The 16,572-nt window shown below is 52.2% G+C and overlaps 1 protein-coding gene across 2 annotated transcripts in view; it reads left to right on the top strand.

Moving 5' to 3' along the window:
- sil1 (SIL1 nucleotide exchange factor) overlaps positions 1-15,454 on the top strand; it is a 29,161-nt gene extending 13,707 nt beyond the window's left edge. The window contains exons 4-12 of one of the 2 annotated variants that reach the window (XM_079249765.1): positions 5,002-5,089; positions 5,219-5,305; positions 11,504-11,599; positions 12,181-12,302; positions 13,751-13,847; positions 14,206-14,370; positions 14,443-14,607; positions 14,817-15,122; positions 15,162-15,454. In XM_079249765.1, the coding sequence (XP_079105891.1) occupies positions 5,002-5,089; positions 5,219-5,305; positions 11,504-11,599; positions 12,181-12,302; positions 13,751-13,847; positions 14,206-14,370; positions 14,443-14,607; positions 14,817-15,122; positions 15,162-15,182 (1,147 nt within the window). In that variant the 3' untranslated portion in view covers positions 15,183-15,454. Of the gene's footprint in view, positions 1-5,001; positions 5,090-5,218; positions 5,306-11,503; positions 11,600-12,180; positions 12,303-13,750; positions 13,848-14,205; positions 14,371-14,442; positions 14,608-14,816 lie in introns of both variants that reach the window. The other variant, XM_079249764.1, reaches the window with a different exon arrangement.
- Positions 15,455-16,572: the final 1,118 nt, after the last annotated feature.

The raw sequence follows: 16,572 nt of genomic DNA, 5'->3' as shown, positions 1-16,572 counted from the left end.
AGATGACCCGAGCCTGAACCAGAAGCTGAGTCGTATGTTCTGTCAGGTACGTCTGATTCTCTTGATGTTGTAGAGAGCATATCGGCAGGTACGGGCAACCGAGGCAACATGGACCTTAAAGGTCAACTGGTCATCCACCATGACACGCAGATTCCTGGCAGCAGACGTACGAACAAGTGTGACAGAGTCAAGCTTCACATTTAGTTACGGAGGTAAGGAAGGATTGGCTGGAGAGACAATGAGCTCTGTCTTGGACAGATTGAGCTGAAGGTGGCGATCCTTCATCCATGCAGAGATATCAGCAAAACAAGCTGATATTCTCATTGAGACGGTTGTGTCATCCGGAGGAAAGGAAACGAAAAGCTGAGTGTCATCAGCATAACAGTGATAGGACAAGCCATGAGAACTTATGACTGCACCAAGTGAGGAGGTGTATAGTGAGAAGAGAAGAGGGCCGAGCAACGACCCTTGAGGCGCCCCTGTTTTCAACTCATGTGATCTGGACACTTCTCCTAGCCAGGATATTCTGAACTGTTCTTGTTGGGACGATGCTGTCCACACAGAAGTTTATGTAATCTGTCACACACTCAGTCATGGCGTTGATGTCGTCTCCATGAGGTTCACAGAGGACGTTCCAGTCTGTAGCCTCAAAGCCTCCTCTAAGAGCATCTTCAGCTTCAGCAGAACAGATTTTGATAGTCTTTGTGATGACTGGTTGCTGCTGAACGATGGGCTTGTAGGTGGAGGTGAGAAGAACCAGATTATGGTCAGATCTTCCTAAAGGAGGCAGGGCAGAACAACTGGATCCATTATTCATATTTGCATAAAATAAGTCCAACATCTTATTTTCTCTGGTGGAGCAGCTGACAAACTGCTGGAATGTTGGTAGAGTTGCAGAGAGGGAGACGTTGTTGAAGTCTCCGGAGATCGCCATGAATGAGTTTGGATGCTGTGTTTGTAGCCGAGCAACGACGGAGCTGATGACGTCACAGGCTGTGTCCGGTGCGGTACCAGGTATTATATAAACCGCTACCAGAATAACACAGGTAAACTCTCTGGGTAAATAATATGGACGGAAGCTCACAGCTAACAGTTCCATGTCCCTTGTGCATATCTTCTCCTTGACAGTAACATGTCCAGGATGACACCAACGCTGGTTAACCAGCACTGCAATTCCACCACCCTTTAGCTTTCCGCTGTGTTGTCTACTGCGGTCTGCACGGACCGTTTTAAAGCCCGGTACAGACACATTACAGTCAGGGATGTGTTCATGGAGCCATGTCTCGGTGAAGCACATAATACTGCACTCTCTGTATTCTTTCTGAGACCTTGTTAGCATCTCCAGCTCGTCCGTTTTGTTAGCTAGCAATCTCACATTACCCATGACGACGGTCGGGAGAAATGGTTTAAATCTCCATCGCTTTCTCCTCTGTCTCACTCCCGCTCTGCATCCTCTTCTCTTTCTTTTCAACTCCAACGGGATTTGATGTGTTGTTTCGCTGATAATCCTTATTTTAGGAGAGGTTAATCAGTTGATCCCGATTGTAAACAAGTCTTTCGTTGCCATGGAGACTCATTATAACAAGCCTTGAAAGAGCCAAAAAAATGCAGAAAAATCTTCCTTGCAGCACACCCTCCGAACTGGCATGAAATCTTCAGAGAAAAAAAGACCTGATTTGAGGTAATGTCTATTTGAGAAGAGTTTGTACTTTTAAAAAATCAAGATAGCAAGTTAGAGATACTACAAAATGTAAGAAAAATCTAGAATACGAAAGTAGAATACGAAATCAAACTGAGAGGGAAGACCAAACCCTGTGCATTGTTGCTACCTAGCCGGGTACTTTCTGCCATTTCATGACAAAGTAAAAGCGGAACTTGATAGAATTGTGAACATAGGGGTAATTATGCCGATAGAGAAGCCAATGGATTGGTGCGCAGGAATGGTGTTGGCACCAAAACCAAGTGGAAAAATCTAAATATGCTCTGATATGACCAATCTAAATGAGTTAATCTACCGTGAAAGACTCATTCTGCCAGCGGTAGATGAAATTCCGGCAAAACTCAGAAGTGCAACCACCTTTACACAAGTGGATGTTACTTCTGGCCTATGGCAGATGCCCCTGCCATCAGATCATCCCTCCTGGAGATGGAGTTACAAGAGGCTGCCATTTGGCATTTCCTCTGCACCTGAACTTTAAAAGGAGGCTAACACAGATGCTGTCGGGACTGGAAGGAACTATGTGTCATGCAGATCACATCCTTGTCTTTGAGGCAACTCGCGGACAGTATGACTACAGGCTACACAAAGTGTTGCAGTGACTCCAGAAAGAGGGCCGAACACTCAACAGTGACAGATGTCAGTTTGCTCTTGACAGAGTCAAGTTCCTGGGCCACATTGTTAGTGTTCAGGGTATTGAAGCAGATCCAGAGAAAGCCAGGGCAAACAGAGATGCCAGTGCCCAAGGATGCAGCAGATGCCAAAAGATTTGTGGGAAAGGTGAACTATGGTGGAAAGCTCTCACCATGCAGTGCAGACCTCACACAATCTCCCAGAGACCTACTAAAGACAGACTGAGTATGGAGGGAGCGCACAACAGGGTGCGTTTAATAAGCTGCACAATGATCTAAGCACAACATAGCAATAAGACCTGTCGAAGCTCCATAGTCTGATTTGATACCTATCAGTGTAATAATATCCCTGGATGAGGCATTTTGTATTTTTCTAAAGCTACTCAAAGAAACAGGACAATTTAGCTTTTGTGGCACCTCCTCCAGTTCTTTCCTTGATCTCTGGCCCATTGTCTGCCCTGATGCAGCCGGTCTTGAATCTCGGATGAAGGAACAAAGCAATGTCCAGTAGCTCCCGTGTGGCTGGGTTGCTGTGTTTATCTTCAATGTAGCCAAGAGCTCTGGGCTTTACTTCCTTGGTCAGATCTTTGTCCTTGTCACTTTCAGTCAGGGTTGGTGTTTTCAGGAGATGGAGACTGGCTTCAGGTACGACGCATTCACTTCACCGTCTGTGAATTCTGGAAGAAAGAAATGGCATCTTTTATTGATTCAGGGACATCTGTGTCCTGCCATGTGGAAACTAGAAGATGTGTCTTCTTGTCTTCAGACAGAACTTGAGACAAAGCTTTGCTTTGTTTTAACACCCTCCCGATAGTTTTTTTGCCTTGAGCCCCATCTTGTTGTAGCTTTGTAATTAGTGAGTACTCCAGTAAATGTAAATGCAATTTTAACACGGCAGGTTTTGCACAGTACCTGCTTTTGGTGCACATCTGCAGCCTCAAGCCCACAATAATCCCAAATGACAGGCGTGCTGTTTTTCTTGGTCCCCTGAAGCCATCTCTGAACATCCCTCCAACACACAGACACAGAGATCAAAATCTCCTCAGTTTCTTCTGCAATAATTTCAGATAGATTTCTAGAAAGAACCTTTCCTCGTCTGGAGGTGCATAAATATTAATTAGAGTAACAAGTTGACTCCATTTTTAACAAGAATAAATCTCCCTTCTTTATCTTTTGTCTTCCTAAGTTTCTCAAATTTAGTCTCATTTGCCATTGAGATCATGACCTCCTGTTTACTCTTTAGTATGTGAAATATGTAGTGTTTTTAAATCTAAGTTTCTAGATGTTCGTGTTCCTGGTTTGATAAATGTATTTCCTGTAAAAAACCTAATCCGTGACCTTTTTTTAATTTAGCGATAACCTTCCCTTGTTTCTGGATATGTTCACATTCAGAAACGGAAAAGGAATCCTTCGACCTTCTAGTAGTGTCCAGCATTTTGTGTGGCCACTACACCAGCCTACAAAATATTTAAGAGCGTCCCGCTGGCAGGAGAGCTGGAGTCTTGCCAACAAGCTCCCGAAATCCCCTAAAATATAGAAATAAGCCATAGAAAATTCTCTACCAGTGGGTATTGCAATGACTTAATGTTACAGCTGTCACCTATTCCATCTCACCATTCTGTATGCAAATCCCTCTGTTGCATCACCTGGCGGGGATCGGCTCCACCTCACCACACCTTCTTCGTTGATTGGCTGTTACACACATCTCCACCTCAGCTGCAACTTCGCATTTAGTGACAGCTGTTTTCTGAAGACGGCTTGCCCATTCAGGGACTGGGTTGTTGCTGATCTGGAGCCATTTACTGGCTGTAACTGTGTATTGTGGGTTTTTGTGTGGAGATTGGGCTTAGTATTGCTTTTCTGCTTTCTATGTAGTGAGTGGTGCTGCTTCTGCTTGTGTCTTTGTTGTAGTTTGTTTTGCTTTATTTCATTGGTTTGAGCTACACAACCTGCCCTACTGTCCTGTGAAAATAAATTCCCGAAACTCCTAATTCTGTTTGGCTCCTTTTTATTTTATGTTTTTCCCTAACGAGCCGGCTTGTAAGGGAAGCGGGGGCTCATCCGGGATATCCTTTACTTGGGGTCCCTGTGTCTTGAGTGAGTTTTTACGATGTAATCATGGTTTCTTCCTTTGCTGGGTAGCGTTCTGTTGTTGCTTCCTCTCTTGAGCTACTTGACAGCTGTCGTTAGTGTGATGTGCTGCAGATTGTGGTTCACTTCGGATTGCACGTTCTAAAGCAGCTAACTAGGCGTGACCTAAAGGGTTGGATGATGGATTAGAAAAAGGCTGTGAAGCTGGGTCGGCCTGAGCTGGATGCTCAGACTCGATTGCAGCCACCTCTACTGCTCCAGCTTCCCTCCGTGTGTCAACCAACGGCCCTTGATGTGAGCAAGGGCATTATCTCAGTGCTGGCTTTTTGTAATTAACTTTTTATTGCAACTGGACAGTGTTACAAAACCAAATTTCAACACACGCATAAACAGTGGTGTACCCCTCATTTAAAGGACCCCCCCCCCCCCCCCCCCCCCCCCCCTTCATGGGGGTTGAAGGGAGCAGACAACAAACAACTTTGTTCTTGTGGCCTCGAGAGTAAGAAGGAGGTTCTTGCTTCTTGTGCAGGATGGAACAAGGTTGACTGTCATTCTTTTCAGGGAGGAGACCAAAACCTCCTTCAGTCCCGATGAGCTGAAACAAGCCATGAAAAAGCTGAAGGAGGACCTGGACCCTGGCGGACATCAGGTAGAGGACCAGTACAGATATCAGAAACCAGTTTTAATTGAACTGGAGGATAGAATGTCGCAGCAGAGAGAATAAACTTTGACAAAACTTTCTTTCCTGATCTCAGAACCAGCTACTGTCTGTCTACAGGAGTCTGTGGCGTCCAGATTTCGTAATCTAGAGGAGTTAAAGAGAGACATGGCCCAGCAGGACCTCCTGGTGGAGACGGACTTTCAGGTACGCCAATCTCCGCTGTAAGTCAGGATGTGATAAGGACAGATTCTGGACAGAAATAGTTCACCACTCTGTGGACAATTACAGACGTTTTGTTGGAGATTTCTCTCTAAAAGGATGTAACTGATCAATAGCTGATAAATAAAAGCTGATTGTGAATCTGATGCAGCACAAGTTGAAAAGGGAGCAGAGTGGCTGGAAATGAACCAGTACAAACAGAAACAACTGGAGGATTTTTTGGTTAATTGCCAGCAGTCATGTATGTTTGTAATGCAGTCCTGGTGAGGACCCCAAGATCTCAGTTTGACCTTCTTGGCTTCTTGTCCCATGCATACAGAGATTCCTTCTCTCTGGACCTGTCAATAATAACTCCAGCATTTAGCCACTCGGCTGGGTGAGGGAAGGGATTAGTTTATCACACACTTCAAAATCAATCGAAAGGCCACTGCTCATGTGGTTCCCATTTATTCTCAGTTGTCCATGTCCTGGGGAATATCCGGGAAAAAAGTGCAAAAATAAAGAGATGAAAGCAGAAAAAAAGATAAAAACTGCGTAGTCCTGCAGAACCCAAGATAATGATAAAAACTGCATCACCTTCGGCTGCCATTTAGAACGACTGATGCACCTTTCCACTGGCACCGCCCGTCACAAAATAATAACAAACAACAACAGATGGCTCCAACAGATGTTCTCCGCCCAAGAAGGCGGGATCTTCCAAGTCCTCACAGTTTCACGTAGTTTCTGATGTTTTTACACCACGTTTAGATCCAGTCTGGATCAGATTGGTGTCCATCTGACACTCTGTAAGATGCTCCTTTTAATACCCAGTTATGTTGCCGACCTGTTCCCAGTTAAACCAGTCGTGTTGCCGACCCGTTCCCAGTTAAACCGGTCGTCCTGCCGACCCGTTCCCAGTTAAACCGGTCGTCCTGCCGACCCGTTCCCAGTTAAACCGGTCGTCCTGCCGACCCGTTCCCAGTTAAACCGGTCGTCCTGCCGACCCGTTCCCAGTTAAATGGTAAATGGACTTGTACTTCTATAGCGTTTTTCTAGTCATACAGACCACTCAAAGCGCTTTACACTACTTGTCACATTCACCCATTCACACACACACTCACTCAACACACTCATACCCCGATAGGCACATCGGGGGGCAGTTTGGGGTTCAGTGTCTTGCCCTAGGACACTTCGGCATTTCAGGGAAGCCTGGAATCGATCCCCCAACTTACCAGCTGAAGGACAACTGCTCTTCCTCCTGAGCTACAGCCGACCGGTCGTGTTGCCGACTTGTTCCCAGTAAAACCGGTCGTCCTGCCGACCCGTTCCCAGTTAAACCGGTCGTCCTGCCGACCTGTTCCCAGTTAAACCGGTCGTCCTGCCGACCAGTTCCCAGTTAAACCGGTCGTCCTGCCGACCCGTTCCCACTTAAACCGGTCGTGTTGCCGACCCGTTCCCAGTTAAACCGGTCGTCCTGCCGACCTGTTCCCAGTTAAACCGGTCGTCCTGCCGACCTGTTCCCAGTTAAACCGGTCGTCCTGCCGACCCGTTCCCAGTTAAACCGGTCGTCCTGCCGACCCGTTCCCAGTTAAACCGGTCGTCCTGCCGACCCGTTCCCAGTTAAACCGGTCGTCCTGCCGACCCGTTCCCAGTTAAACCGGTCGTCCTGCCGACCCGTTCCCAGTTAAACCGGTCGTCCTGCCGACCCGTTCCCAGTTAAACCGGTCGTCCTGCCGACCCGTTCCCAGTTAAACCGGTCGTCCTGCCGACCCGTTCCCAGTTAAACCGGTCGTGTTGCCGACCTGTTCCCAGTTAAACCGGTCGTCCTGCCGACCCGTTCCCAGTTAAACCGGTCGTCCTGCCGACCCGTTCCCAGTTAAACCGGTCGTCCTGCCGACCCGTTCCCAGTTAAACCGGTCGTCCTGCCGACCCGTTCCCAGTTAAACCGGTCGTCCTGCCGACCCGTTCCCAGTTAAACCGGTCGTCCTGCCGACCCGTTCCCAGTTAAACCGGTCGTGTTACCGACTTGTTCCCAGTTAAACCGGTCGTGTTGCCGAGCTGCTCCCAGTTAAACCGGTCGTCCTGCCGACCCGTTCCCAGTTAAACCGGTCGTCCTGCCGACCCGTTCCCAGTCATACCGGTCGTCCTGCCGACCTGTTCCCAGTTAAACCGGTCGTGTTGCCGACCTGTTCCCAGTTAAACCGGTCGTGTTGCCGACCTGTTCCCAGTTAAACCGGTCGTGTTGCCGACCTGTTCCCAGTTAAACCGGTCGTCCTGCCGACCTGTTCCCAGTTAAACCGGTCGTCCTGCCGACCTGTTCCCAGTTAAACCGGTCGTGTTGCCGACCTGTTCCCAGTTAAACCGGTCGTGTTGCCGACCTGTTCCCAGTTAAACCGGTCGTGTTGCCGACCTGTTCCCAGTTAAACCGGTCGTCCTGCCGACCAGTTCCCAGTTAAACCGGTCGTCCTGCCGACCTGTTCCCAGTTAAACCGGTCGTCCTGCCGACCAGTTCCCAGTTAAACCGGTCGTCCTGCCGACCCGTTCCCAGTTAAACCGGTCGTCCTGCCGACCCGTTCCCAGTTAAACCGGTCGTCCTGCCGACCCGTTCCCAGTTAAACCGGTCGTCCTGCCGACCCGTTCCCAGTTAAACCGGTCGTCCTGCCGACCTGTTCCCAGTTAAACCGGTCGTCCTGCCGACCTGTTCCCAGTTAAACCGGTCGTCCTGCCGACCTGTTCCCAGTTAAACCGGTCGTCCTGCCGACCCGTTCCCAGTTAAACCGGTCGTCCTGCCGACCCGTTCCCAGTTAAACCGGTCGTCCTGCCGACCCGTTCCCAGTTAAACCGGTCGTCCTGCCGACCCGTTCCCAGTCATACCGGTCGTCCTGCCGACCTGTTCCCAGTTAAACCGGTCGTGTTGCCGACCTGTTCCCAGTTAAACCGGTCGTGTTGCCGACCTGTTCCCAGTTAAACCGGTCGTCCTGCCGACCTGTTCCCAGTTAAACCGGTCGTCCTGCCGACCCGTTCCCAGTTAAACCGGTCGTCCTGCCGACCCGTTCCCAGTTAAACCGGTCGTCCTGCCGACCTGTTCCCAGTTAAACCGGTTGTGTTGCCGACCCGTTCCCAGTTAAACCGGTCGTCCTGCCGACCCGTTCCCAGTTAAACCGGTCGTCCTGCCGACCCGTTCCCAGTTAAACCGGTCGTCCTGCCGACCTGTTCCCAGTTAAACCGGTCGTCCTGCCGACCTGTTCCCAGTTAAACCGGTCGTCCTGCCGACCAGTTCCCAGTTAAACCGGTCGTCCTGCCGACCTGTTCCCAGTTAAACCGGTCGTCCTGCCGACCTGTTCCCACTTAAACCGGTCGTGTTGCCGACCCGTTCCCAGTTAAACCGGTCGTCCTGCCGACCTGTTCCCAGTTAAACCGGTCGTCCTGCCGACCTGTTCCCAGTTAAACCGGTCGTCCTGCCGACCCGTTCCCAGTTAAACCGGTCGTCCTGCCGACCCGTTCCCAGTTAAACCGGTCGTCCTGCCGACCCGTTCCCAGTTAAACCGGTCGTCCTGCCGACCCGTTCCCAGTTAAACCGGTCGTCCTGCCGACCCGTTCCCAGTTAAACCGGTCGTCCTGCCGACCCGTTCCCAGTTAAACCGGTCGTCCTGCCGACCCGTTCCCAGTTAAACCGGTCGTCCTGCCGACCCGTTCCCAGTTAAACCGGTCGTCCTGCCGACCCGTTCCCAGTTAAACCGGTCGTGTTACCGACTTGTTCCCAGTTAAACCGGTCGTGTTGCCGAGCTGCTCCCAGTTAAACCGGTCGTCCTGCCGACCCGTTCCCAGTTAAACCGGTCGTCCTGCCGACCCGTTCCCAGTCATACCGGTCGTCCTGCCGACCTGTTCCCAGTTAAACCGGTCGTGTTGCCGACCTGTTCCCAGTTAAACCGGTCGTGTTGCCGACCTGTTCCCAGTTAAACCGGTCGTCCTGCCGACCTGTTCCCAGTTAAACCGGTCGTCCTGCCGACCTGTTCCCAGTTAAACCGGTCGTGTTGCCGACCTGTTCCCAGTTAAACCGGTCGTCCTGCCGACCCGTTCCCAGTTAAACCGGTCGTGTTACCGACTTGTTCCCAGTTAAACCGGTCGTGTTGCCGAGCTGCTCCCAGTTAAACCGGTCGTCCTGCCGACCCGTTCCCAGTTAAACCGGTCGTCCTGCCGACCCGTTCCCAGTTAAACCGGTCGTGTTACCGACTTGTTCCCAGTTAAACCGGTCGTGTTGCCGAGCTGCTCCCAGTTAAACCGGTCGTCCTGCCGACCCGTTCCCAGTTAAACCGGTCGTCCTGCCGACCCGTTCCCAGTCATACCGGTCGTCCTGCCGACCTGTTCCCAGTTAAACCGGTCGTGTTGCCGACCTGTTCCCAGTTAAACCGGTCGTGTTGCCGACCTGTTCCCAGTTAAACCGGTCGTCCTGCCGACCTGTTCCCAGTTAAACCGGTCGTCCTGCCGACCTGTTCCCAGTTAAACCGGTCGTGTTGCCGACCTGTTCCCAGTTAAACCGGTCGTGTTGCCGACCTGTTCCCAGTTAAACCGGTCGTGTTGCCGACCTGTTCCCAGTTAAACCGGTCGTCCTGCCGACCAGTTCCCAGTTAAACCGGTCGTCCTGCCGACCTGTTCCCAGTTAAACCGGTCGTCCTGCCGACCAGTTCCCAGTTAAACCGGTCGTCCTGCCGACCCGTTCCCAGTTAAACCGGTCGTCCTGCCGACCCGTTCCCAGTTAAACCGGTCGTCCTGCCGACCTGTTCCCAGTTAAACCGGTCGTCCTGCCGACCCGTTCCCAGTTAAACCGGTCGTCCTGCCGACCCGTTCCCAGTTAAACCGGTCGTCCTGCCGACCTGTTCCCAGTTAAACCGGTCGTCCTGCCGACCTGTTCCCAGTTAAACCGGTCGTCCTGCCGACCCGTTCCCAGTTAAACCGGTCGTCCTGCCGACCCGTTCCCAGTTAAACCGGTCGTCCTGCCGACCCGTTCCCAGTTAAACCGGTCGTCCTGCCGACCCGTTCCCAGTTAAACCGGTCGTCCTGCCGACCCGTTCCCAGTCATACCGGTCGTCCTGCCGACCTGTTCCCAGTTAAACCGGTCGTGTTGCCGACCTGTTCCCAGTTAAACCGGTCGTGTTGCCGACCTGTTCCCAGTTAAACCGGTCGTGTTGCCGACCTGTTCCCAGTTAAACCGGTCGTCCTGCCGACCCGTTCCCAGTTAAACCGGTCGTCCTGCCGACCCGTTCCCAGTTAAACCGGTCGTCCTGCCGACCTGTTCCCAGTTAAACCGGTTGTGTTGCCGACCCGTTCCCAGTTAAACCGGTCGTCCTGCCGACCCGTTCCCAGTTAAACCGGTCGTCCTGCCGACCCGTTCCCAGTTAAACCGGTCGTCCTGCCGACCTGTTCCCAGTTAAACCGGTCGTCCTGCCGACCCGTTCCCAGTTAAACCGGTCGTCCTGCCGACCCGTTCCCAGTTAAACCGGTCGTCCTGCCGACCTGTTCCCAGTTAAACCGGTCGTCCTGCCGACCTGTTCCCAGTTAAACCGGTCGTCCTGCCGACCCGTTCCCAGTTAAACTGGTTCTATCTCATCCCGGAGCTTACTGGGCTGTCCTGCCGGGTCAAACTGGGAATCTGTTCTGGTCCAGATCTGGTGCTCTCCAGATCTTTCTGGACCACCCTATCTCCTAAGACCAGACCAGGATCGTCCAGATCCGGTCCTCCTGCAGGTTTTCTGTGTATCCCTGCTCCAACACACCTGACTGAAAATAATAAGCCAATGTGCTGAAGTTCTGTTGGATCCATATGAATCATGGTCAGCTTTGCTATTAATATGTCGTTTCACTGTTTTCTGCTCCCATCACTGGTTCTTGAAACGCTGCACACGCCTGTAGATCAGTCCTTTTGACACGCGTCGCAGCGTGTCGTCGCTACAGGTGTCAGAACACGCGTGGTCGCCGCTTGCATGCTGCAGCGGTGTGTCCAACATGTCCGACATGCTTCGCCGCTGCATCATCCGGCTCGCTCTCCATCGGCTAGCTGGAACCTGCTGACTTCAGGTCTTCAGCCCGCTTCCATCCTGCTCCCGTGTGGTACCAGATCCAGTCCAGAAAACCGTGCCCGGCTGTTTTTATTGTGAAGACAAGAAGCAAAGTTGTGTTTTTACCTGAGTTTCTTGTTGTTTCCAGATCATGAAGCGCCTGTTGGAGCAGCTGAACAGCAGCAACACGACTGCCGAGCAGAGACTGAGCATTCTGGTGGAGCTGGAGTACTTGGTCCACCAGGTAACTCATGGTGTCATCTGGACGTTCTCAGGTGGGCGGAGGTGTCACACTGCCTCCCCCCACGCTGCAGATCAGATTTAGTTACCCGTATATGGCCTGTATCAGATTCCGGCTCCGTGTACCGGGTTACACATCCGGCCTGAGTGGACCCACTAAGACTGAGCGACGGCAGAAATCAGACAAACAAACCTTCCCGTTTTCTCCCGGACGGTGTCTTTCCTGATTGTTTTGTAAATAAAAACCGTGGCGACAAGATGAACGATTAAAGAACAGTGGAAGGGTGGGGTGAGGAGGGGAGAGGTCCACAGAAAACAGGTGGGGGCGTGTGCAGACCTATAATCTGTTTTTCTTCATCGGTGATGCCGACGTCTGTTGGCGTGTGCGCGGACTGCAGACTGACTCGACACACATGAATCCTCCTTGTTTCCACCCGTCATGCGAAGCAGCGTGGCGTTGTGACGTCCACACCTCGACGTCATGAAAAGATGACATGAACGACCACAGAATATCTGACTTCAGTCAAACTTTCATCGGAGCGTTAAGACCTGCGGAGTGACCGTTGCCATGGTTTCCGTTGCCAGGTGGACAATGCCCAGACGCTGTGCTCCATGGGTGGTCTGCAGCTCATCCTGGGTGGTCTGAACAGCTCGGACAGCAGGTTACAGGAGGTCTCTGCCTTCGTTCTGGGGTCTGCTCTGTCCAGGTACAACCTGTCTGTCCGCTTGTCATGATGTGTGTCCAGCATCTTCTAGTTTCCTGTTCATTCGTCCACCTGGTCTCGTTTAGTTCCTGTGGATTTCTACCTCCTGGTTTCTGTTCCACATTCCTGCTGCATTTTGTTGTCTTCCTGCGTTCCTGTGTCATGTTCATAACGATTCAGGCTTCCTGCCTCCAGATCCTGCTTTTAGGTCCAGCTCACCACTCATCCTGACACCGCAAGCATGTCCACACGCCTGTCCACCTGTCCACACGCCTGTCCACCTATCCACCTGTCCACCTGTCCACACCCCTGTCCACCTGTCCACACGCCTGTCCACCTGTCCACACGCCTGTCCACCTATCCACCTGTCCACCTGTCCACACCCCTGTCCACCTGTCCACACGCCTGTCCACCTGTCCACACGCCTGTCCACCTGTCCACCTGTCCACCTGTCCACACCCCTATCCACCTGTCCACCTGTCCACCTGTCCACACCCCTATCCACCTGTCCACACGCCTGTCCACCTGTCCACCTGTCCACACCCCTATCCACCTGTCCACCTGTCCACACCCCTGTCCACCTGTCCACACCCCTATCCACCTGTCCACCTGTCCACACCCCTATCCACCTGTCCACCTGTCCACACCCCTGTCCACCTGTCCACACCCCTATCCACCTGTCCACCTGTCCACACCCCTATCCACCTGTCCACACGCCTGTCCACCTGTCCACACCCCTGTCCACCTGTCCACACGCCTGTCCACCTGTCCACCTGTCCACACCCCTATCCACCTGTCCACCTGTCCACACCCCTGTCCACCTGTCCACACCCCTATCCACCTATCCACCTGTCCACACCCCTATCCACCTGTCCACACCCCTATCCACCTGTCCACCTGTCCACACGCCTGTCCAACTGTCCACACCCCTATCCACCTGTCCACACCCCTATCCACCTGTCCACACGCCTGTCCACCTGTCCACCTGTCCACACCCCTATCCACCTATCCACCTGTCCACCTGTCCACACCCCTATCCACCTGTCCACACCCCTATCCACCTGTCCACACCCCTATCCACCTGTCCACCTGTCCACACGCCTGTCCACCTGTCCACACGCCTGTCCACCTGTCCACACGCCTGTCCACCTGTCCACCTGTCCACACCCCTATCCACCTGTCCACCTGTCCACACGCCTGTCCACCTGTCCACCTGTCCACACCCCTATCCACCTGTCCACCTGTCCACACGCCTGTCCACCTGTCCACACCCCTATCCACCTATCCACCTGTCCACCTGTCCACACCCCTATCCACCTGTCCACACCCCTATCCACCTGTCCACCTGTCCACACCCCTATCCACCTGTCCACACCCCTATCCACCTGTCCACCTGTCCACACGCCTGTCCACCTGTCCACACGCCGTCTCGCTGCTCTGCTCCTCCTCAGCAACCCGGCGGTCCAGGTTCGAGCCGTGGAGAACGGCGCTCTGCAGACGCTGCTCACCTCTCTGGCCACGTCTCCACAGCTAGGTGTCAAGAAGAAGGTCAGACCTGCTTCCACTTCCTGTCCACACACACTGTATACACACACACACACACACACACACACACACACACACACACACACACACACACACACACACACACACACACTGTACACACACACTGTACACACACACACACTGTACACACACACTGTACACACACACACACACACACTGTACACACACACACACTGTACACACACACACACTGTACACACACACTGTACACACACACACACACACACTGTACACACACACACACACACACTGTACACACACACACACTGTACACACACACACACTGTACACACACACACACTTCCAGTTCCTGTCCTCCACCTGTGCTGTTCCCGTTCAGGTCCTGTTCGCCATGGCGTCCCTTCTTCGCCACTTCCCGTTTGCTCAGAGACACTTCGTGTCCCGCGGCGGTCTGCAGGTCCTGGCGGACCTGTTCAGGGCGGATGGAGGTGGAGTCCTGCGAAGCCGCGTCGTCACCATGCTGTACGACATGATCTCAGAGAAGGTCGGGTTGCAGCGGCGCGTCCACCTGATGTTGGTCCTCCCAGCGTCTGACCGGCTTCTTCTTCTGTGTCAGGTGCTCATGCTGCAAGCGGGCCGGGACGGCGTTCAGGACCCGGTCCAGCAGGAGGGGCTTCGGCAGTACTCGGAGGTGTCCCTGCAGGCGGCGCTGCTGGAGGACGGCTGGTGCCGCCGGGTTCCCACGCTGCTGCAGTCCGCCGAGCACGACCACCGAGAGAAGGTGGTCAGAACCACTGGGTCCAGAACCGCGGGCCCTAAACCGGGTCCAGGACCGCGGGCCCTGAACCGGGTCCAGGACCGCAGGGCCCTGAACCGGGTCCAGGACCGCAGGTCCAGGACCGCAGGGCCCTGAACCCGGGTCCAAGACCGCAGGGACTGAACCGGGTCCAGTTGGTCAACGGGGTTAACGAGAGCTTGTTTGTCTCCCAGGCTCTGCAGGCTCTGCTGGCCATGGCTCCAGTGTGTTTGGATCAGTACCGCTCCGACGACTCTCTGCTGAGCTCTCTGCTGTCCCTCAGGGTCCAGTACCAGGAGAAGGTCCAGTCTGAGCTTGACCTGGGAGAGGAGACCAGCTACTTCACAGAGATGCTGGAGCTGATCGAAGCGCTGCAGACCGAGCTGAGAGGAGACCCTGACCCGGGACCCAGAACCATGAAGGTCCAAGCAGACCCTGACCCGGGACCCAGAACCATGAAGGTCCAAGCAGACCCTGACCCGGGACCCAGAACCATGAAGGTCCAAGCAGACCCTGACCCGGGACCCAGAACCATGAAGGTCCGAGCAGGACTGAGCTGACCCAGGTGGTCCTTACAGGGAGGGCAGCTCCACACGAACATCTGTTTACTTAGGTTCTTGGAAAATGCAGCTCTGTTGTGGATCATCATCATCATCATCATCATATTCATCTTCATCTTCATCATCTTCATCAGCATCCCGTCTCATGAGGCTCCTCATGTTTCATCTTCATCCCACTGCTCAGCTTTTCACAGAAACGCCTTTTTTCTGCAGCTTCCAAAAGCCAAACTGACCCTCCGGAGGCTCAGAACCACCACACACACACACACACACACACACACACACACACACACACACACACACACACACACACACACACACACACATCCATCAGCAAATAAATAAATCTTTAATCTTTACATTTTCTCTGCATTTATTCTGCTTTCTGTCTTCTACTTGAGTCATGAAGCTCGTTAACGCTCCTGAACGAAGTAAAAACTTTTCAAGTGCAGTGAAAATGAAAGTAATAGCTGGAAAAATGATCAAATAATTTAGAATAAAAACAATAAAAACACTAGAAAAGAGAAGACAGCAGTCTCATGCTGTGTGGAAGGCCGGCTCATAAGATGGCGTTTAATGATGAGCAGCGACCACAAAGGCTCCGCCCACCTGGACCTCGGTGGAGCTGATCAGCTGACGTTTGAAAAATGTGTGTAATTCCTCACTCTTGGATTTTTTAGACTCCATATATCCACAAGCCACATTTTATCCATCATACTACTCAGTACCTTTGATTTGGAGGATTAGGGCTTTTGTTCAAATGGAAATTTGTCTAAACAGTTATTTAATGCACAGTTGAAGTCACCTCCCATTATTTGAATTTCCCGCTATAATTTGTGCTATATTTTTAAAAAACCTTGGATCGTCCTCATTAGGGACATTTATAATTGTTGAAGTAATTCCTCAAATAGAACCAATAACCATTATCCATCGTCCGCCTCCAGCACCTTTTCAACACCAGTCTGAGACAAAATAGAGTCCCAGTGCTGTGGAAAACCTCCTGCCTTGTTCCAGTGCCTAAAAAAACACAACCAGCTGAACCAAGTGACTACAGACCAGCTGCCCTGACATCTCCCATCATGAAAGTCCTGGAGAGACTCTTACTGGCTCACCTCAACAAGCAAGTAAACACCTTTCAGGACCCATTCCAGTTTGCATATCGTAATGGACTTGGGGTTGAAGATGCCATCATATACCTGCTCCAGAGAGCACACTCATCTGGACCATTCAGGCAGCACTCTGAGGGTCATGTTCTTTCATTTCTCAGTGCTTTTAATACCATTCAGCCTGCTTTGTTATGTGAGAAGCTCCATAAATTCCAGGTGGAAACCTCCACAACCACCTGGATCTATGACTACCTCACAAACAGACCCCAGTTTGTGAGACTGAA

This window comes from Telmatherina bonti (genome assembly GCF_933228915.1).
Source record: "Telmatherina bonti genome assembly, chromosome: 12".
NCBI classification, from domain to species: domain Eukaryota; kingdom Metazoa; phylum Chordata; class Actinopteri; order Atheriniformes; family Telmatherinidae; genus Telmatherina; species Telmatherina bonti.
Note: the sequence above shows the minus strand (reverse complement) of the source record. Positions and strands in the feature narration are given on the sequence as shown.